The sequence below is a fragment of the Girardinichthys multiradiatus genome, chromosome 9 (genome assembly GCF_021462225.1).
Source record: "Girardinichthys multiradiatus isolate DD_20200921_A chromosome 9, DD_fGirMul_XY1, whole genome shotgun sequence".
In the NCBI taxonomy this organism is placed as follows: domain Eukaryota; kingdom Metazoa; phylum Chordata; class Actinopteri; order Cyprinodontiformes; family Goodeidae; genus Girardinichthys; species Girardinichthys multiradiatus.
Window position 1 is genome coordinate 4,455,765 of NC_061802.1, and position 24,080 is coordinate 4,479,844.

Genomic DNA, 24,080 nt, shown 5'->3' on the forward strand with positions numbered 1-24,080 from the left:
TCTTTTAGTGCCGTGTCCCCCCCTTCCACATAGACGTCATCTGCTTATCACTTTCTGTCCATCACATCAGCTCCTCTTTTGCCCTGACTTTTGTCTCCTTCTTTTCTTTGGCCTTCTGGCTCTCATGATACACTTATTTTACTCCTACCCCTTTTCCTTCAAAGATTTATCCTCTGCTCCCAGCAGCTGTTCAGCTTCCAGTCACATCGCTATACAGGAAACAGTGCTGGTATTTGCTGACACAGCTTCATCATATTTTAAATTAAAGACATAATCAGCCCTGCTATTATCATTATCCAAAGAATGAAAAAAAAAATCTTATTTTCTTCCAATTTTTAACATTTGTTTGTACTAATAAATAATGACTGGAATTATTTGCAATATTTACTGGTACAAAACTGGTAGTTATGTTCACATTCAATCTTATAGAAGCAGGTCAGGTTTTACAGAAAATCCTCCTCGTTGGCCTTGTCGATTAGATACAAAGTAAAAATTTAAATAGCTCAGTAACACAGTTTAAGTTTGATATCAGCTAATTATTTTCCTTTAATTCGTCTCACATGGCGCTTAAAATTGACTTCAATAAAAAAATAGAGGAGTTTGTGGCTAACAGTCCATCACAGACATGCAATATGTTTCAATTTATTTTGTTGAATCTTTGAAAAAATACCAAAAACTAAATTAAAATCCAACATTTAATTAGCAAAGAACTACAAGCTGAAACCTGGTGATGTGATCGAGTACAGAATCATCTCCGGGTTCTTTGCTGGAGTTTTTGAAAAAGTTTTTTAAAGACATGAATGCACATCTGCTACAGATGTGCTCATTTAGTCCTAAATTTCTTTTGCCACCCACTTTTACACTTTCCTATTTTTTTTTAGCACAAATTGCAAACAAAAGATGTCATAGTCAGGTAGAACACAGATAAAAAAATCAACTAATAGCCATTGAAATACTTTACAGAGACCAAAATTACTCACAAGTAGGACTGGCTCGCTGGAACAAACGTATACATTAAATAGTAGTGATTTTACAACTAATGCAAAGTACTGCAGTGGGTCATGCAGACATCCAGTTCTATGGCCTGAACCAGACTTTAAAGAATACTTGCACAGCATCAATTTTGTCGCAGACTATTTCCAACCAATCACATGCATCTCCTTGGCAATGGCACACTAGACAAAAACATTCTGGGTCTCTGTCAGCACCGGCGCTGAAGGCCTTGGGTTGGGAACACATAGACACACTCATGAACACAGACACACAAGGTCTTGGGTGGGAAGATTAACAGGAAGAGGAAATGGCAGTATAAACATAAATGAGCGGCGACCCATTATAGAAGATTAGTGACAATAAATCTGCTCCCACGTTTATTTTAAAGGAGTATCTATTTTTCACAGCCCTAAAGACACAACTTTGCTTTAACATTCAGTTGATTTCAGTCCAACTGTTTGATAGTAGGCTCCCTCCCCACGTCTGTAGCTGACAATAAACATCAATCAGGACACAAGAAGCACTTTCCTTAATCCCCTAAAGTGGTGGTTATGAACTGCTTGGTTCTTCACATTTAATTCATATGAACAAACTGCGGGTATTGGAGTATTCTAGGCTATAAGAAACAAAAATGACCATTAACATACTTTATATCTTTTTCACAATCGCAACAGTTTAGATGAAAGGTCTGCGGCAGCACTGGTCTATCATTACACACAATAGAGAGGACGAATGCAAACAACATGTTTGGGAATGAGCAGTTTCCTCTCCCTGGCTTAAAGAGTTTTCCTGCTATAGCGAAGACTTGAATTCACACACACACACACACACGCATACACACACACACCAGTGCATTAGGAAAACCACCCCTGGCCAGAAGTGAACAATGGGAACGACTGTCACATGACGGCTGTGTAGAGCCAGTCTTTGTTGAAGTGAGAGAGAGAGGTGTCCTACTGCGCTCTTCTGTGCGTGGGCCCACCAGCATGTGTGTGTGTGTCTGTGTGTGTGTGTGAAGTCTGTGTGTCACATGTTAATGAGGTCGGTATTAAATCCCACAGCAGTAGCTGCCATTTCATGCTTCTAAAATCTTTGTTGGCTTGTCCATCTCTCTCACTTTCTCACCCTTTAACACCTAACTTCACTCAGCGTGTGAATTCATTTTGCATGCCTGCGGGGTGTAAAATGTTACGTCAACATACAGTCACCGATGACCCCACTTTGAGCTAGTAAATCCCACAGGGTCAACTGAAGCAAGATGTGCTGTATAGTAAAACCACTTTGAGACCATTTCACTGTAATCTATTATAGTCACATCTCATAGCTGTGCTTCAATAAATACAAGCAAGATGATACATTAAAATGAGGATAATTGCTCAGAGCTCTATGTGGATTGGAGGGATTGGCTGTTTGTCACAAATGAAAAATACAGAACTAAAACAGAAAACGTTTTCTTAAATTTAACTTCCACAGCTGCTTGTACTAATACAGAGGTCAGAACCAGCTGTCGTCTTGGTAGTCAAAGGTTAAGTCCTTGTTTTCATAAAATAACATTCTGATAAGGGTGTAATGAACCAGAGATTGATATGCAGAGACTGATAATGCTAGTTTTTATATGCTTTAGTTTTGTGTCTTGTTCAGTGTCTCCAAGAATCCTAAACAATCCTAAAAACTTCTCATACTAAAACCAAGCCGCCGTGTTTCCAAACATCTCAGGGATAAAATGTGATCCTTATTTGTACCTGTGGAAAAAACATGAACAGTATATACAAACATGTTATAAGTTAATTTAATTGGATAATATTTTCTAAAGATTTTATGTCACATCTGATTCCCTTGACTGTGGCTGTTGTGGAATCCCATTTGAGCCAGTTGATTCTAATGAACCATAAGAGATTATGATCTATTTAGCTAAAACAACTGTAACTGTCCTCTTGCTGGTACATTATTCATGTTTTGGAGTGAAAATAACTCTAAATCATCACCTATCGATCAGCGTGTTGAATGACCCGTGGGTTGGAAGAAAAAGACATGTTATATAAAATATTCTATGGCAAGTGGATCCTTTTTATATAACAAATCCTTTACAAAAGGAGGGGATAGCAAGGAGACAAAATGACCTGCACCCATTTTCATGCTTTATAGCAAGCTGAACATTTAAAAAAAGACACCACTTCTATGTTTGGGTAAAAATATTAGGTCAGGTTTAAAGGTGATTAACCTATCTTAGCAAAAGCTACAAAATTAGCTTCTGTAATCTAGTTGTACTACGAATTAAAGTTGCAAGGTCAAAGTTTGGCTATAACAGCATTCATTATAAACTGTGCTATTGATTAAAACTATTGCCTGTTAGCCATGTTACTTAGTTTTCTGGGTAAGCACAGCAACAATCAAGTCAATATGGGCCTTTGGAAAAAAATCCCCCACTTTGTTTATACACATTACCATTTTATCTCTACTACTTCTATTTTTACCTGCAAATAAACCATTTTTTATGCATGTAGTTAATCTATACCATAGGAGTTGATTTCCAGTTGTAGTCCAATATTTTTTGAAGTTTTGCATAGAAATAAAAATAAAAAAGCTGAACTCTTACATATAATTTAATTTAATGCTGAAAACTTTGCATTGCAGTCTATTCTCATTTTGTTTGGTTCTGATCCCTGTTTGGACCAGTAAATAAACCAAAATAACTAAGAAACCTTCTGCTGTGCAACCACACTTTCTCTCAGTAGACTTTGGCCAGAATATACAAAGTTCTTTTAATTGTTGGGTGTCAAAGTGAGTAGGAAGCAGCCCCCTGGTTGGTGCGAACTGAAGCTTGGTTGGAATGAAACATCCTATGGTACATGGCACCATTTCAGAACCACAAATCTAGGGTATGAAACAACGAAAGACGGTGAAATACCCAGCAAACAAGAAGGCATAACAATGTTATCTCCACATATTAAGGTAAAGTGACCCATGTAAATCCTGTCATGTGTTTCTATTTGTTTATATCCAAAGCATATAAGGTAGTATATCTGTGTTGGGAAAATGTAAAATTGCTTAACCACATCTACTGAATCACCAGGTCAGACAGTCTTGACAACTTGCTGGAATACAATCTAATTAAAATGACTGTAGACCCCAGAAGAACAACAGAAGACTTAAACTACCACTGCAAGTATTATTTAAATGCTGAATCTTGCAACGCAGTTTAGACACGACACTGACTAATGTCTGAAGAAAAACGCTGCACACGTGTTTCTCTGCATGAAACACGTCTTGCACCAACACAACGTCTGCCTGTGTCATCATCTGATCTGAAGCTTAAGGTTAGAAGATCTCTTCTCAATGCTGGAAGGTCAGAGTTTGAGTTCGAGTCAACTTGTCAGAGTAAATCTGAGTGCAAATGTGGACCACGTTGCGTGCGTTTGAGCAAACGTTAATCTGATAAAAAGCCAGCAATTCTAAAAAGAAATAAAATAAAATCAACGTCACATGTCAGCAATAAACAAATATTTACACAGTTAATGTACTCTGACAGGAAACTACAGACATGAGCCAGGCTGTTGAGCGTATCTATTATATTTGATATAATTATGCCCTGCTGGGAATTCAACAATTACTGCTAACAATCTCAAAGACCGCAGTAACACCCATCGCCTGGGGATGGCAACTTATTGCTCACAAAACTCTCAGAGTAAATGTAACTCGCTTCAAGTTGCTAACTAGAGGGATAGAGTAACATACATGTAATCAAATCAAAATACTTAAAAAAATCAACAGCACATAAAACTAAATCTGGTAAATAATATTCGGACTGCTGCATCAGGTGTGTACTGATGTCAGCATTAACCTTCACTCATTCCTTTGCATACAGTCTGAGAGCACAAGTGTCCAATCATTCTTACCTGTAAACGATGCGTCTTCTGCTGGATTGTTGCTTCTACTGAGCTCCTAGTTTTGCAAAGTATGAAAAGGAATACGTTTGAAGGAAGTGTACAAGACCGAGTCACTGACCGGCCAAAAGTCCAACACTCACTCTCCTTCAGACAGGCAACAACAAGTAGCACTGCACAATCACAAGCCCGTCCCTCCTCCTTCTCCTCCTCCTCTCCCTGGGGAGTGATTTGCGAGCATCCAGCTCCTCCTCCTGCTCCTATGTGTTTCGGAGTTTTCCTTCTTTTTTTTTCTGGCAGAGTTGTGTCTTATCAACCCAAACTCTTGCCTCCCAGCACTCACTCAGACTCCCACAGACTTCTTCTCCACCACCATCCCCTCCTCCTCCTATATCCACTCACCTCCTCTCCTGTGCGTTTCCTGCACAGCCTCATATTTCGTGCACCGTGTCCTTTTGTTTCGCGCCTCTTACACAAACAACACCAACTGGTCTGGTGCTAAAAAGAAGATTTAAAAGTGACTCAATGTTGCTATTTGCAAAGAGGAGAAAGGAGCACAACAACCTAATCTCAGTGAGGTTGTGACATGTCTGAGGAACTTTAGGTAATCTCAAGATTGATGAGGTTAAGATATTTGACTCAATATTTGCTCAAACATAAATCAGCGCAGTGTTACGGGTTAAAGTCTTATTGAATGCTTCTTTTAACATCTAACATTTAATGCGTAAAGGAGAAAAAAACGAATGAGCTTTTCCTGTGTCGTTGTGTGTGTTTCGTTGGAGTGCTGGCAACCCTCAGGACAACAACCTCTCCTGTCTTTGTCCTCCTGTTCCTTTGTATTGTCTGGAGTCGATAACACAAAGACACGTGCATGTGTGTGCAAGGGTTATCCTGCAGACAATGCAACAAACCCATCCTGCTGCAATGAAAACTAAAGATGATCCGATGACCCACTTAGGACATACAAACTGTTACACACATGGATTTGATGTTCAGTAGAAAAACTACATTTGTTCAGATCGGGTAAGACACCAAGGTGAGTCAGGGCTGTAAAATGATGATTTTATTTCTAAATTCAAACATATATCAGATAACCTGTCACTGTAAGATTATGTCTTTGAGAATAGATTAAATAAAATCTGTTTTTTGTCTTTTGCAGTGCCACCCGGTGTTCAAACAATGAAAAGGCAGCAGAAGGCTCAGATTTGGCTAAGCCCATAATTGTTCATACCCCTGGCAGATTTAGGTTAAAAGTCTTTTGGTTTGGCCAACATGTTTCTTCTGACTGGAAGTAATGTTAAACACTTGAAGTGGCCCAGAGTCCTGACTTGAATTTGTTAGAGAATTAGGAGGGAGCTGAAATTTCACTAACATCACTTTCCACTTGATTTTTCATTCTTGCAGTTTTCAGAGAAATATATTAGCTTTCTAACACAACAGATTCTAACATAAAACACTAAAGGTTGCTTGAATGAAACAAATAAATCCTGAACGTCTGTTTAAGTTTGCAAAGGTTTTAGATGTGCTGCACATTGGCAAGTAATAATTGACCAAAAAGTGCAAATATTTAAAATAATTTTCAATTGGCTTGTTAACAAAAGGAAGTTTAGGGTATATGACTTGAGATGAACTTTATATTATTTGATAAATCCTGTCTTTTCTCAGACCTTACCAGGGGATCATATCATTAGGGATATATTAAAGAATGAAATAAATATTAAACAGTATGCTTGCAGCTGAAGGTAATGTTTTTGTTCTGATACAGCACAAAATTCTGTATACCTGTTTATTTAAAAAACAACTTTTTGATATAAGATGCTAGTGCCGTTTAAAATGGTAAATGGGCTGAATTTATAAAGCTCTTTCCTAGTCATACCAACCACTCAAAGCACAACATTACAGCCACATTCGCCCAGCTGCACTCATTACCGGAGAACACTCACACTGGTACACCGATACGCAGATACCGATAAGGTTGACTATTAGATCAAGTGCATTGCTCAAGGGCACATTGACATGTGACAGGAGGAAGCTGGAATTATACCCACAGCTTTTGGCCTGCAATATGACTACTCCTCCCAGTGAGACACAGTAAATATCAAACTGGCCTGTGAAGTTGGAGTTGCAATCAACAGGTTAAGGATTGTTTCCAGGTAAAAACATACATCAGAACCTGATTTGCATTTTTCCTCTCTCTGAGTCAACCTCTGCCGAATTTAACAGTGACATGTGATCATTTCTGTCATCTTTTGTGTCTGCAAGGGTGGTATTTCCAAGAAGCTGCACACTGAGTCAGAAGTACAATCTGTAATCTTCTCCTGAATCACCTGAGTCTTCCCAAAATACATAAAACAAAAGAAGAGGCGGGGGTCGTTAGGATGGGGAGTATAATCCTTCAGAAGTGACTGACATGTGTCGTTATGGTTAAAGCTCTTATCAAGTTGTTGGCAAAGGAACAAGACATTCCTTAAAAGATGCTCTGGGCATGTCCATGCTATTCCAAATGAGGTCCCTCCGCAGTATAGATGGGTATATAGAAGTGAAGTAAAGAGTGATTACAAACCTGAAAAATGCACCTTGAAATTGACTTAAATTCAATCTAAACAAACTCTACAATTTTAATAGATGGAACATGTTTGACTTACTGACCAAAATAACATTTCTTAGGGCTTTAAGTTTGTAATTTAAAGTTCACACATTGTTCAAGAGTGTGAATTTGTAAAAGCAGTTTGTAATTCCAGAGGTATGGGTTGTTTTTTTACAAGCTTATCAAGAAATATGAAGTATACAGACAGTTTTCTAGTAAACATCTGTTTAGAAATATAAAAAGATCTTGAGGGCACAAAATCTCCTTACTGTGTGTGACTAAATTATTGTTATTATTGTTATTAAATTAGATGCAGAGCCCCACACTAAATCAACTTAACACGAAATCCAAATACCCGTAAATTCAGTCAAACTGACTAATTTAATAACATCTGCTGTCTTTTGAGGATTAAGCTGTAAATCAAGGCTTTATTTACCACTTATTTCTAAAATGACTTCCAAACCAAAGTGTGTCTGTTATTCTTTTTGTCTTTTACATGTGTTGGATCTTAGCATACCAGAAAAAACATTTCCTGCACTTCCAGTTACCAGAAATTCTCCAGCCAAGCCCACAAGCTTTGCTCAACTAGTTGAAGCAGGTGGTCCAATCTGAGCAAACATTAGCCACCAATACAACCCAGGGCACATGTTTTCCCTCAAACCATTTAATAAATAGGTATATCTTTAGAGCTGTGTAATACCAGCTTTTAACAGTTTGTATTCAGGTTGTCAACATGTTTAAAACAGTTGTTCTGACCCCTCAGAGGGACGATATAAAGTCTGCACAGAACATTCTCACCCTGATATCATCCACTAACCCCTCTTGTCTTGTTTTTCTCCCCCCCTCATTCCTTGGACTCATCGTCTCCTTCCTCCCTCTCCTACTCCACCGTCCTTCTAATTGATCTGTATATAGATCCATGCTTGTGTTCCAATGTGCACGTCAACGATCAAGAAAGAGTGTCCTGCAAACACGTGTAAGGCACTACTGCTCATTCCTTCAATAAAAAGGAAAAAGGTTTGAAAGTGTGTTTCAGCTTGTGAAATGTAACTTTAATTCTGATGAAGAGAAAATGTCTGTGGTATATCAGTGTCAACAGTTAATCCACAGTAGTTGCACCAATAATAATTAACTGCACACAACTGCTTAATAAGGCAAGTCCATTTACTTATATCTATAAATGATGCAACCTGCAGCCTTAAGCTAATGAGAAAAAGTTGTATGCCGGAATTTCTTATTAGTCACCTGATTACCTCAAAGTCATTTGAAGAGACCTTGTACAAAAGTACAAACGTCTACATGTGGTATGCATGTACAATGTCTTGCACCAGAAGTATCAAAGCGATTTCTTGTGCTTGTGCAAGCTTGTTCTCACCTGAAAAAACTAATTTAATAAGGCTCTTCTCATTTCTGTAACTGTCTTATCTTTTGCTTTCATGAACCTGCTTCTGCTTGCAACATGGAGATTAACCAGAAAATGTTTTTAAGTAGGTTTAAATTCCTCAATTCAAGGAGCAAGAAGAGAGAATGCTTTTCTGTGAAATCAACTTGGGGGCTAAGTGCCTTGCCCCAGGGCACATTGACATGTAAAAGGAGGAGGCTGGAATTAGACCCACAACCTTCCAATTACAAGAAAACTACTCTACCTACTGATCCACAGTCGGCTCCTGATCAGGACTCATTATCACCACATCAGAGTTGGGAAGAAACAGATCTGGCCATAAAAAACAATGTTTTGTTCAATATTTATTGAGGACCAGTAAGATGAGATTTATCGCATTTCTTGAGTTTAAAAAAAGTTTTTCCTCAACCTTATTATTCATTGTCCAAAAACACCATCATGACAGAAAAACACAGAAATATAAATGCAGCACAGAAACTGCATGCGATTCACATAAGTCCATTTTCCACAGGAATACCTGGAATTCAAATACCTGGGATTTTTTTATTTACCTGAGCAAAAAGAATCCTGGGTAATATGTGTGCCATCTATTTCCACTGCTCTGAAAGGCGGGACATTTATTTAAATTACAGCCAAATTACAAATGGAGAAATTGTGAAGAAAACTGCACTACATCTTTTATAACATTAATTTCACTTCCCTGTTTTATGTACTAATCATGCAACATTCAACATACTGAATAAATTACAAATTTATGAGTTTAAAAAAAACAAAACATTTAATAAGAAGCACCAGGTTTTGGTAAATATACACAAATGTATGGACATTCTGAAAAGGAAAATTACTTGGTATTCTGTGGTTGTTAGATGTGAAGAGTTAAGCAAGGAGAGGAAGTGGATGAAAATCCTCACACAAAATGACAGTGATGATTTTTGCACAGAAGACACTTCTGTGTGATTGCATCTGAGCTATTCAAGATGCATCATGTTTTTACAGGAAGCTACGTCGACTATCCTGTGAACATTAAAACAAAACTGGCAACAGTACATATCTCACAACAGCCTTGAAGTAACATCTAAATACCAAGCCTCATCAGCTGAAATTTAACGAAATTAAAGAGAGTTTGGATATTTTGGAAGAATGTATTTTGGAAGAATGTACTTTCTTATTCAGAATATTCCTATTTTAAATTAGTCTTATTCAAGGATCAAGATGTTCTGATATGAGCAATATGAGAGACTACAGCTGAATGATGATGGCATAGTTGGTGTACGGACAAAAAGTAAAGAACAATGTTGACAGTACACTCCGTAATAACTCTAGGTCATGTTGATAGTGTTGAGATTGTCCCATCTCATTCTGTGTCGACAATATGTAAAGGTTGTGGGATGAAACATCACTGTGAGGACAAAGACAAACTCAAGATAAAGCACAAACTTGTTTTTACATGACCTCCAAATCACCTGGATTGAGCTTGATGTGGGTTTCCAAATCATGTCCACACAGATGGGTCCTCGCTGAAAAGGTTTTAAAAGATGTCAGTCAGTCATTTTCTACCGCTTATTCCATAGTGGGTCGCAGGGAAGCTGGTGCCTATCTCCAGCAGTCTATGGGTGAGAGGCAGGGTACACCCTGGACAGGTCGCCAGTCCATCGCAGGGCAACACACAAACAACCATGCACACACTCATTCATACACCTAAGGGAAATTAAGAGAGAGACCAATTAACCTAACAGGCATGTCTTTGGACTGTGGGAGGACGCCGGAGTACCCGGTGAGAACCCACGCATGCATGGGGAGAACATGCAAACTACATGCAGAAAGACCCCTGGCTGGGAATTGAACCCAGGACCTTCTTGCTGCAAGGCAACAGTGCTACCAACCGTGCCACCGTGCAGCTTTTTTAAAAGATGTCTCAGGAAAATGATTTTTTACATTTAAATAAGAAGAATGCGTTTAAAGATATGATGATCAGTGTCAGTCCAAGTAAGATTTAATGTGGGCTGCTTAGCTGTGGTTCTCTCCTAGATGAAGCCACTAAAAGAGCTACTAGATGAAGCCACTAAAAGAGCTACTACTGCCTTTAATGTTTTACTTTCCTTTCACATAGAAAGTACTCCTGAAAGCAGTGCTCTAGTGTTCTTTCTGTGTATACGCTCTGTTCTCTCAAACCCCCAGTGCGCCTGGTTCTGCTGGAGGCTTCTTCCTGTTAAAGAGGAGTTTTTCTTTCTGCTGTTGCTACATGCATGCTCAGTAAGAGGGATTGCTACAAAGACAATAACACAAAGCAAGCAACTGTCTCTACATGCTCATCCAGGAGGAGTGAATGCTGAAAGTCACTGACTGGATGCAATCTGCTGGGTTTCCTTGGATAGAAATAGTTTTTACCCAGTTTGAACAATAAACTGAACCTGACTGTATTGTTTGATAACTATGATAAGTTGGAATGTATGTGATTGACCTGGAATCTGTATGACTGAACTGACTTTGTGAAGTGCTTGAGACGACATGTTGTGAACTGTCACTATATAAACAAACAGAATTAAATTGAATCGAAAGCAATCACGGATAAATGGTTATTTGCTGACATGTTTTTGTGAACACACCGAGCTCAGAGAAAAGATTAAACTCATAGCATTGGACTGTTACTATGGTAACACATCTATCAAACTATGAAAATCATTCTTTGCACCTTTACAAAGTAAACTTACCTAATCCTTTAAATCTTAAATTTAAAATTTTAATTATTTAAACCTTTTAATTTATCTATGCTAAAACTGTCAAATCAAACTTAATAGTTTTCTCATTCTTATTAAACAAATATATACATTTTTTATGGTCTGTGTTAAAATTTAAGCACTTGATGTTTTGGGGACCCTAAGCAGCAGCTTATTGTGCTTGTGCCGGCTCTGATGATGATTGTTTGTGAATGTCTGCAGTACAGAAAAATCCTCTCCTAACTGACCGATGTGCTGCACAGAAAGGGTGCCAGAGATCAAAACAAACCAACCTTCTGCACAATAACATTAACACACAGAGAGAAGCAATTTGTGGTTTACAGAAGCAATTTTCTTTCAAACAGCAAATTTTCTTCAGATATTTTGGTTGCTGCGTTTTTATTTTGCCTTTTCTGCTTTAGTTCAACCAACGTCAGTCTGATTTTTGGCCAGGAGTAACACATCATCTTGGTAAACGCTCTGGATTTGTTTCACTTAAAATATTCCAGAACTATTTCTGGAAATATCTCTAAAGTATTTTCGGACCAATAGCTGCCAGGATTTGGATATCGGCATGCAAAATGAGTACCATGTACTGTGTCCTCTACATTTATTGGCCCTACTGGTAAAGATGTGTTTCAATCATTAAAAAATGTTTCAATTCCATAAATCACACACCAAAGTTTGCAGCAGTTCTGCAACAGTACACTCTGGAGATTTGTATTACCTCCCTTCCCATCCTACTTAGTGTGTGGTCACAGGGTAAACTTGGGTCCTCACACAGCCTTGTTTGTCACAAATTCGTCGTTTTAAACTTTTTAATTATTAATCTGAATACAGTATTCACAAGTTTTGACAACTAGCTATTTTCATGACTTTTGAAGATCAACACAGCTGTGCCTTATTGAATGGCATGTTCTCATGTTGGTCCTGTTTTGAAGATTGGCTAAGAGAAATGAGCGTCTGTGTCACGTCACATTTATACTGTACTAAAGCAAAAGTCATTGAATACTTTTTTGACACGGATTAGTGTAAACGTGTAAAGTTTACATTAATCATGCTTCAGTGGTATTTATTTCCCTACTGAATAAATGTTCTCACTTTAAAAGGGTGGATTTTTCTAAATTTGTCGCATTATGGCACTGCAATAATAACGCAGTAATAACTCCTTTTGAGGCTTTTTACACATCTTAGCCAGTTTTAAACCTAAGAAAAGATTATGTCAATTTTACTACATCATTTAGAAACAATTGTTTTTAAGGAAAACTCTATGAAGTATTTAGCTTAAGACTTACTGTGCTTAAAAGTTTTGTGATTTAAGATAATTAATGACAATAATACTAATATATGTCAGTAGTTTATTTTCTCCCTGGAAACGTTGCACTAGTTTGTAGCGGTAAGTATTCTATAGGTTAGTCTTTGTGGTGATTTAGGAAAAATGTGTTAATGTATTGGTTAAAGTATCTGGATATTCATGTCTAACACCACTACAGTTCAGGGATGTGAAAATAATATTCAATATTTAAACTTGTTATCATAGGTGAGCTTTGGATTCTTTTCTTTAGACAATCATCAACAGCTAAAATTAAGCTTGCCTTTAGGGATGATTATGTCATCTCACACCCAACTGAAAATGTTGCAGGTCATGACACAAATTAGAGGCTGAGAGATAAAAGTATTTTCAATCAATTGTCTCTGATTGGTCCTATTGCTAGGGTTTTGGGATAATTACTTCTCAACTAAGGACACAAAAACAACAAAACTAATACGTGTGGTATTTTGAAACCATTCTTTGTTGCTACTTAGCAACCAACACCCATGATACTTTTACAGTTAATCCTTTAAACATGATAAATATGCACCATTGTAGCAACACCAGAAAGAAAAACCAAAAGGCCTCAAATATGTGTGAAGTATGAGCTTGTATGAGTGGGTCGAGCCATTTTTACCCTGCAATTGCTGTTACTGAAGCATCTCTAATTGGACTGCTGCATTTTAATGTCTGCCAACAAGGAAAGTACCTGGCACATTTACACACAAAGTATGGAAGAGATCGAGGCTCCTGCAATGCAACCACAGTTAATCTGTAAAATCATAATTTTCAGACCTGCATCCTTAAGCAAATTTCTGGTTACTACCTCAAGTTAAATAAGAAATTATGTTTAGAATAATTTTTGAGATCTAAATTTGACCCTTATCAAGCTGACATGATTTCTCTTTTAAGACTAGATTAAAATGTCTCCTTCTTGATAAGGTTTCTAGAACTGGATCAGAAGGACCCTAAACCTTTGCTTAGTTGCTGAAGGACCTCCTATGAATCTCAAAGAACATTCCCTACATCTCCTAGTCTCCTATTTCTTTGAGCATTTAAATGTCAAGTAGACAATCTCAATGGCTTCGTCCGTCCTCCTATTTTCACTCCCATCTTTGAACATTTCCACCCAAGAAGAGAAATGTAATAATAACAAATGTAATCTGACCACACTCATGGTCACTCTAACAAATGTTAAATGTGAAGAATTTAGAAGTATATTTTTGTTCTTATAAGTCACGTCAGTCCAGTAAGGCTTGAAAAGTACAGGGTTGACAGTGAGATATGAGACTTTTTAAAGTAGTTGCTTTCTTCAGTGTGTATGACCTCTGAATAATGTTAAGCACAGCCAAGGAAGATGGTGTGTTTTTTGAGGTGATGCAGTCAGTGTACTGCATTGTTTTGATTGTGAATTGCTAATTTGGATCTCCATTCTAGACGATGTCAGCCTTTAATCTTGTTTGCCAACAGCTGTGTTGACCTGAAACACTAACTATAATCATTTTGTGTAAAGCAGTGTCACACATGACTCTGTCACTAGGACAACTTCAGGACTTTACAGTGTAATTCACGGGAAACTGGGCAAACAAAGCTGTTTGTCTCACTGTGTGTCACCTAAAGCTGTGGGGTAGAAGACGGAAGACTGCTGAGGCCTGCAGTCCTGCTGGGTTTAATCACTTTTATAGGTGTGTGTGTGTGTGTGTGTGTGTTTAAGCCATACTGTTCTCAGCAAGACAACGCTCTCCCCTTCAGCAGAACCCCAAGGCATAAGCACGTCTTTACATGACAATAATGCTATCTCTCTCCATCCGCCTGTCTACTCTTTGGGCAGACAGGGACTCAAATCTGGTCTTTGAGTTTCTGTAGAATAAACACGGAGTACCTCTTCTCTTCTCTCGTTCTTGAAGGAGGTGCAGGGAAGTCAGGAGGTGTAGGCGATGGAGGTGATTGTGGACGCCAAGCTCCAGGAGGTCATATTCCGATAGGTGGAGTAGATCCTGGAAAGCATCACAAGGAGAGATTATCTTATACAACTAAAATCAGATATTTACAGTCGCAGCATTAAAAAAACACATAACCTTTTTTTCTGACTGACAATGAATCAAACTTTAATAGGAGATATTTTACAACATTCTTCCACTTTAGAACTTTGCGTACTCTAACACAACACACTGTTTCCTTGTGGTACACAATGGAAAGCAAATCAAAGGAAATCAGGCAAGATGTTGGAAAGGAAAATCGATCCTTCAGTGACCTGAATGATTGAATATAATTGTTTAAACATGGTACAAAGAACAAAAGCAAAATACATTGTGAAGATGCTGGCTGAAGCTGGGAAGAGAGTATCATTGTCCTTAGTGCAACAAGTCCTATAATGATGTGGGCTAAAAGGCCAGTCAGAAAGGAAGAAGCTGTTACTACAAAAGAAACATAAAAAAATCCAAATCAGGAAAACGAATCAGTGATTTGGAGTTGCCATTACAAAGCCCTGATCTCAGTTTCATAGGAGATTCGTAGGCCGAGCTGAAAGGATGTATGGGAGCAAGGCGCCCTACAAATCTGAACCAGTTACACCAGTTCTGTCAGGAGGAATTGACCAAAATTCCAGCTAGCTATCGTGAGAAATTGGTGGAAAGAAATGTTTGACCAAAATCATACAAATACTAAGGAAATGTATGTATTTCAGACACTCAGGAAAGCTGAAAATGTTCTCTCTGTCATTATTTGGTCATTTTGTAAATAGAAAAGAAAAATAGGAAGCAAGCTGAAACAGGAAATATTTAATGGGATTTAATGTTAAGCAGTGAGAAAAAATATGTCTTTTTCATACACTCTGGATTTTTTAGATACACTCTGGATGGCATATTCAAAGCATTATATTAAAAATCCCTAAAAGACTTAATCACTGAAAAGCTGCAAAAGCACAGGCAAACAGATGCTGTGCCTATTTGAAGTGACAATAAGCAATATGTTATTTAGCAAAGCCAGGGAGTGCTGGTCATGTTTTACTGGGGGTGTAACGGGACATGTATTCATATTTGGATTTTTAGGTACAGAACATTCTGTAGTTTCCACATGGTACAGCAACTGCACACAGCTTACAGCCACACACTACTCCATAAACAGAGGAGTCAGATGCCAGCCCCTGCTTGCAGGACGTCATGGCTAGCGGCAGCTTTAAAGAGAAGTCAGAGCTTGAAGACCCCTTCTGTCGTTGTAATCTCCTGTTTGGGAGCACTTCAGCTTCCTGGTGAACTATGTAAAATGGACAAAGATAAGTGGACAAGACGAAAGCAGTACGTCAAACTTGCTAACTCATTTGAAACGGCGCCACATATGTGTGAATATCAGCGCAGTAACAAAAGAAATATATATATATATTAATATAAATATATAAAGCTCCTTCCCGTGCTCATTTCAGCCAAAAGATAATACTATCCCTTTATGAAAAAGCAAAATCTGCTGTTATCCACGACTTGTCCACGGCAGCTGCTGTGACACTTACAACTGATGGATGGACACCCGGAGCTACTGAGAGCCGCATACCAGTTACTGTCCTTTACATCACTCCAGAGTGGAATATAGCAAGCCATGTTTGGCAAACTCACTACACACACTAGCTCAAATATAGCAGATGAACTAAAGGCGGTGGTGTTAGAGTGGAACCTGGAGAGGACTGGAACAACAATTCCAGTAACAACAAACAATGCAAGAAATATGGTGAATGCAATGAAGGAAGGAAGGACTGGCCTCCCAAATTAAGTATTTTGCCCACAAAATAAATCTAGCTCCACAGAAAGCAACATCACTCAACCACGTTAAGAGTCCTTGGTAAAGTCAGAAGGATTGTGTCCTTCTTTCATGGTAGCCCAGCAGCTGCGCACATACTTGAGGGCAAACAGGAGATGCTAAATGTACCAAAGCATGTCCTTATTCAAGATGTCACTACTGGCTGGAACTCCAGTTATGATATGCTGGAGCAGTATCTTGAGCAGCAGACTGCAGTGTACACAGCAATGACGGACAAAGGACTCAAGAATAAAAATGTAACTGCTTTGTCTGACCAAGATGTGTGAAAGGTAGAGGAGATAATTGAGGTCCTTAAACCACTAAAAAACCCTCACAACGCTGATGAGCGCTGAATCCACACCTTCTGCCTCTATGATCCCACCCCTGAAAAGTACAGTACTCAACTCTATGAAGCCCAGTGAGCAAGACAGTCCAACTATGAGTCAAGTCAAGGCAGCCATCAGATAGAACATGGAGAACAGATACACTGTTTGTCAAGATTCCTCCACAATTGCAGAGCCCTTGACCTCTGGTTTAAAGCCCTTCCCCATGTGGATGATGACTGTTGTCGTGACAAGATCTTCAGCAGCCTTATGACAGAGATTGTGACAATGGTCAATATTTCTTTTGTGCATGAAATATCTTTCATGATTAATTTGAAACAAGTAGTTGCATGCTGTTTATTTTAATAATTGTCTTGTGTATAAAATCTTCTTCATATTGTAGAATGAGGAGGCCACTGGGAGAACAGCAGCCAGTTCAACCGGAGGGACCGGAGAAGCCCCCGAGGTACCTGAATCATCTCCTCCTGTTAACAAGTCAGCAATGACTACATTCTTTGGTGAGCTCTTCAAGGCTCAGGTGAGAAACAAGCCAACTTTGGAACTGGCAGTGAAGGAAGAAGTCACCTCACCTGCAGTAGACTGCATTTCGCTTGACTCTGACCCACTTCTGTGGTGGAAGACCAATGAGCCCATACATCCTCATATTGCCAAGTTAGCTAAACACTACCTTGCCATAACAGCTACCTCTGTCCCTAGTGAGAGGATATTTTCTACAGCTGGAGACATCGTAACTGCCAACCGGTCTGCCCTTTCTGCAGGCAATGTGGACAAATACATTTTTCTGGCAAAAACATGAAGGTTAAATGAACCTGAAAATGGCTATAAGCTAGAAACTCCTAATGTTAAACAAAGGGAAATAAATAATGTTCATTCCTTAAAGATAGTTAATACTGTTCTGTTGCACTTCTTCACATCACTAATTTTCTAAAAGATAAAGTATTGATATAGCACTTTCCAAAAGGGAAAAAATTAAAACTGTTACATATTTTATTTATTTTTAATTTACCGTATTTATATTTATTTAATCTAACAATCTTTTATTTGTGAATCTACTGAGCATTGATTGCTTTTTTGGTTTCATTTTAAATGTAATTAAAGCTGTTCATGTTTACACCAAAAATAAGCAGTTTTATGTTTTGCTTTTTCTTCCCTTACTGTACCAAATAAGTACCGAACCGTGACCTTAAAACCAAGGTACGTACCAAACCGTGATAATGGCATACCGTTACACCACTATGTTTTAATATTGCAGTTTTGTTCTTTTGGGGTTATGAAAAGGAGTACCATTTCATTTTGAACTTTTATCTATACATTTCAGCTTTGATTATCAGTGATTTCAGTGATATCAGTGATCTTTGTAGAACCAACCAGCAGATGAATGCTTGGGAGCAGCATGGGGAGTTTTGCAGTGTTTTTGCCGTTTTAGTCTCGATTCTGCAGCGATAAATAATTTTTTTATCAAACTACAAAAATGGCTGAACGGGTTAAGGTGGAGCGCTCTTTGACCTGGAGGGGGGCGGGTGTGCAGCGCTTCTACAGTATTTAAAGAGACGGCACCAAAATGATTAGCTCTCAGAACAGGTAAAACAGGAGCAAGTGGAGCTACAATAGCAAGGAGTTCAGACCAAAGCATTGAATAATTTAAGTGTGAAAAGGAAGGATTTAAAAGCATAATATGTCTCCTTTAAAGTAACTTGCTACTGATCTACTTGTAATCTACAACATCTGCAGAGCATGGGCTGCAGGTCCCACAATCAAAGTGGGAGACTCCTCCAAGCCCTGGATATCCAGCCCATCTAGCTCTGCAGCGGCCTGCAACTTAACCATTAATTTGATTCTGGTGTGTTGAATCAGGGCGACATATAAAACATGCAGGACACCAGCCCTTGTGGACCGAGTTTGGACACCACTGCTGCTTTACACACATCTAAACTTTAATGACATCCCATTATTAATACAAAGGGTATTAAACAAGAAGGCCAGGTTCGTAGTCTCTGCTCCAATTCATCCCAGAGATGTTCTGCTGGGTTGAGGTCAAGGCTCTGTGCAGTTTCTCCTTCCCAAAACTTCTTATGCATGTTCTGTAGAAGCAGTCTGCATGCCAAGGTGCTTGATTTTATGCATGCATGATTGGAACATCTGAACCCCATATAGTAGGTTTCTCTTGTCTACTTGGGCAAAACAAGTCATTAACATTAATTTAGATCTCTTCGGGGAAAAACGCACACAATTTAAGTTGGGATTCTTCTATAAATAATATGAAGTTTTTCATTTGCCTCACAGCATTGCATCAGTTAACAACTCATAATACAGAACAAGCTGTATTCAATAATAAGTTGGCATTTGCCAGATAGTTCAAGACAGTAAACCAAGAGTTATTACATTTGTTTAGGTCACAGAAAAACCTTTAAAAGCACTAGTCCCTAATCATGTTAGATATCACACACGGCAACAATCTTTTTCATTAAAGAAGTTAAACAATCAGTCCAGACAGCTTGGTGGCTCCAGAAGATTTAAAGAAAAACACTGGTGACCTCTCCAGAAGTGTGCCATCTCCTCCCCTCATCCAGATCCTGTCATTACAATCTCTTACCACACCTTCAGTCCTCACTGTCATTAACTACAATGATCTCTGAAGCAGACACTGACCTCTTTTCTAAACCACGAGTCAACCATTACCAGACACCAGCTGGTAAATGACACAGCACCTGCCATCACAGGCTGCTAACCCAGCTGAAACTAAAAAATTGTTTCTTTAAGATTCTTAACAATCTGACTATTCTTTAGTTCATCACAAGCTGCTTCATGTAGACCACAGACACAAATACACACACAAACAGCAGGCAAACCCACACACAGAGAAAAAAAAAAGATCACACAGAAGGTGTGAATAGTTAAAACAGTATGTTAGCAGATAAAGAGGAAGACCTGCAAGCATATCTGTGTCCCAAAGCAACCAGCAGCATAAAAGCACAGAAACAAACTAAAAAAATACTAATCTCTGCAACAGGAAACAAATACGGACACAAACTGAAGCGATAAATTACATGATCACATAAAAAGACTGAAAAATACATCTTTCCAGATGATCATTGTAGTTAACATGCCCAGACAGGTCAGTAATAACATGTTGACTAAAAAACATTCTCTACGGAAACAGATAGCTGGCATATCTATGCCTAAATCTCTCCCTCCCGCTATCTTTCTCATCTCCTGCCGGGCAGAAGAGCAAGTTGACATGTTGTCTTTTGTCTTTGGCTTCCAGATCATACAGAGCTGAACAACAAAACAAGCCCTCATACCACGACTTTGGAGAGTTGATACAGGAGTCCAAGGATGTTGGTTTTGGTTGGCTAAACATTCGGGTTGATGCTACAATGAATGAATGAATGAATGAATGAATGAATGAAGGAAATGGACGACAGCGCAGCGATACTGGAATACTTCTGGACAATACCAGCTTCATCAAGCACATTTTAGCTGGATTTCTAAAAATGACAAGCGATAATGAATCATAGTTCCTCATACAGGTCCTTCTCAAAATATTAGCATATTGTGATAAAGTTCATTATTTTCCATAATGTCATGATGAAAATTTAACATTCATATATTTTAGATTCATTGCACACTAACTGAAATATTTCAGGTCTTTTATTGTCTTAATACGGATGATTTTGGCATACAGCTCATGAAAACCCAAAATTCCTATCTCACAAAATTAGCATATTTCATCCGACCAATAAAAGAAAAGTGTTTTTAATACAAAAAACGTCAACCTTCAAATAATCATGTACAGTTATGCACTCAATACTTGGTCTGGAATCCTTTGGCAGAAATGACTGCTTCAATGCGGCGTGGCATGGAGGCAATCAGCCTGTGGCACTGCTGAGGTCTTATGGAGGCCCAGGATGCTTCGATAGCGGCCTTTAGCTCATCCAGAGTGTTGGGTCTTGAGTCTCTCAACGTTCTCTTCACAATATCCCACAGATTCTCTATGGGGTTCAGGTCAGGAGAGTTGGCAGGCCAATTGAGCACAGTGATACCATGGTCAGTAAACCATTTACCAGTGGTTTTGGCACTGTGAGCAGGTGCCAGGTCGTGCTGAAAAATGAAATCTTCATCTCCATAAAGCTTTTCAGCAGATGGAAGCATGAAGTGCTCCAAAATCTCCTGATAGCTAGCTGCATTGACCCTGCCCTTGATAAAACACAGTGGACCAACACCAGCAGCTGACACGGCACCCCAGACCATCACTGACTGTGGGTACTTGACACTGGACTTCTGGCATTTTGGCATTTCCTTCTCCCCAGTCTTCCTCCAGACTCTGGCACCTTGATTTCCGAATGACATGCAGAATTTGCTTTCATCCGAAAAAAGTACTTTGGACCACTGAGCAACAGTCCAGTGCTGCTTCTCTGTAGCCCAGGTCAGGCGCTTCTGCCGCTGTTTCTGGTTCAAAAGTGGCTTGACCTGGGGAATGCGGCACCTGTAGCCCATTTCCTGCACACGCCTGTGCACGGTGGCTCTGGATGTTTCTACTCCAGACTCAGTCCACTGCTTCCGCAGGTCCCCCAAGGTCTGGAATCGGCCCTTCTCCACAATCTTCCTCAGGGTCCGGTCACCTCTTCTCGTTGTGCAGCGTTTTCTGCCACACTTTTTCCTTCCCACAGACTTCCCACTGAGGTGCCTTGATACAGCACTCTGGGAACAGCCTATTCGTTCAGAAATTTCTTTCTGTGTCTTACCCTCTTGCTTGATGGTGTCAATAGTGGCCTTCTGGACAGCAGTCAGGTCGGCAGTCTTACCCATGATTGGGGTTTTGAGTGATGAACCAGGCTGGGAGTTTTAAAGACCTCAGGAATCTTTTACAGGTGTTTAGAGTTAACTTGTTGATTCAGATGATTAGGTTCATAGCTCGTTTAGAGACCCTTTTAATGATATGCTAATTTTGTGAGATAGGAATTTTGGGTTTTCATGAGCTGTATGCCAAAATCATTCGTATTAAGACAATAAAAGACCTGAAATATTTCAGTTAGTGTGCAATGAATCTAAAATATATGAATGTTAAATTTTCATCATGACATTATGGAAAATAATGAACTTTATCACAATATGCTAATATTTTGAGAAGGACCTGTATGTGTTTTATACATCAGATCTAATCAATCTTGTCAATAAAACGTATTCCATCCAAAGCTAAATTTTATCTTTCCAAGGATTTTACAACTGGACTCAAAAAGAAGAGATTTCACAGTACTATTCTACGGATTACCTAAAACTAAAGAAAATATGTTGAACCCTGAACTACTAATCTACAAGACAAACAGTTCTGTTTCCCAGCTACTGCTTAGCCAAACACTGTTTGAAAATGAAGTAATCAAAGGATGATCGATTCTTTTAAAGCTGAAAAAGACTTAAAATCCACTTTTTTAGCCCTTCCATACATTTTTTGTGCACTTGGGAGTCTGTAGGAGTGCAGAAACATTGAATTTAGTCTCTCCAGGTTCTGTGTAGATATTGTTATATTCAGTTTGGGTCATATTTTTCAATCCTTTCACTTTTCTCTATTCTGTATTATGTTTCATCTGATTAAGAGGTCAGTTCCTTCTGTTTATGGAAATTACACCTCAGTTGTTGGGTGTATTAACCCACACAGTTCATAACCTTGTGGAAGTGCCAAGTAAAATTTTATTTTTCATGGAAATGTTCCCACATCAGTGGGGGAAATTCCTATTTCCCCACTTCAAGGAAGAGTGCTTTGGCACTCAAGAAGGATTTGAGGAAACAAATGACGGACACAGCAAAGCGGTAAGCTGCAAATAACGCTAACATGACGACAAACTTTATTTTAGACATGAATTTATTGTGTGTTGATATGACATCCTGGCATTTGTTCTGATAGCAGTAGCATTGTGCCTTCTGCTTTGGCTAGCACTGTGAGCTGCTTCTAGCTCCTTGAGGACAGAACCGCATGCGTGTTTTAAATATTATTATTATTACATAAACAGTTTTGCATTTTCTTTTGCCTTTTTTGTCTTGTGTCTACGGCGCTAGATAATTGTATCTCTGGTATTAAACTACAAAAATGGTTGAATGAGTTTAAGTGGAGCGCTCTTTGACCTGGCGGTGGACGGGGTGTGAAGTGGCTCAGCAGCATTTAAAGAGACCGCACCAAAACGAGATGCTCCAGAAGTGAAGCTACAATAACAAGTTCAGACCAAAGCATTGCCGTTCCACTTTATATAGACCACAACTGGATGATTTAAGTGTGAAAAGGTAGGATTTAAAAGCATAATATGTAGCCTTTAAAAGTTATCCAGAGAGTTTTTGATTGTCAAATGTCAGGAGGAAGGTAATTTTAACAGCCTAATTTGGATTTTTATGATCTGTTTTATTCCGAGAGGGAGAGACAGAATATATATTAACAATGATGTTACATGAGAATTTAGCAAAAGTCAAAAAGGCAATCATTACTTTGAAAAACCATCTTACTATTTTTATAAGCAGCTAAAATAGGTCTTATTTTGCTTAAATTATGAAACCCAGCTGGTCAGCTGAAGTAGGGGAAGGAACAAAATGTTTTTGGAAAAATAGATCAGATTGTCCAGCATTACCCATTCCGGATAACAGCTAGTATGACACGGCTTTCATGGTTTTATCTGTGAAGCATTAATAATGTTTGTAATTTAGAGCTAAAAGCATATCGCACTAAAAATAAAAACAGTAAAAGTACTTTGGCACAAATTGCGTGTTGGAGGTTGGTGGCTGTACTGAAAGCTGGTCGAGTCGATATAGGATCAGAAATTTATGTTTTCACAAGAAGCCTGATTTTCCTGGAGCCACTGAGATGGATATTGTTGTTACAATATGCAGAGGAAGTTTAGCAACACAACACTAAGCTCATTATTACAAACAATGGTTAAAAAAACAACTGGAGTTTAACCTTAGTTTGAAGACCATGACAGCTGCAAATACAATAATGGCAATAGCCCCTATAATAGTTCTGTTTTTTCATTCAGACTTTCTTTCAAACAAAATAAGTTACACAAAAC

General features: G+C 38.6%; 1 protein-coding gene across 5 annotated transcripts in view; it reads right to left on the reverse strand.

Moving 5' to 3' along the window:
- The window catches only part of bcar3 (BCAR3 adaptor protein, NSP family member), an 81,491-nt gene that overhangs the window by 42,940 nt on the left and 14,471 nt on the right, over window positions 1-24,080 (reverse strand). For 3 of the 5 annotated variants that reach the window (XM_047375691.1, XM_047375692.1, XM_047375693.1), the window contains exons 5-6: window positions 14,778-14,892; window positions 10,330-10,383 (exon numbers count right to left, since the gene is read on the reverse strand). In XM_047375691.1, the coding sequence (XP_047231647.1) occupies window positions 10,330-10,383; window positions 14,778-14,892 (169 nt within the window). Of the gene's footprint in view, window positions 1-4,889; window positions 5,045-10,329; window positions 10,384-14,777; window positions 14,893-24,080 lie in introns of those variants that run through there. The other 2 variants (XM_047375694.1, XM_047375695.1) reach the window with 2 other exon arrangements.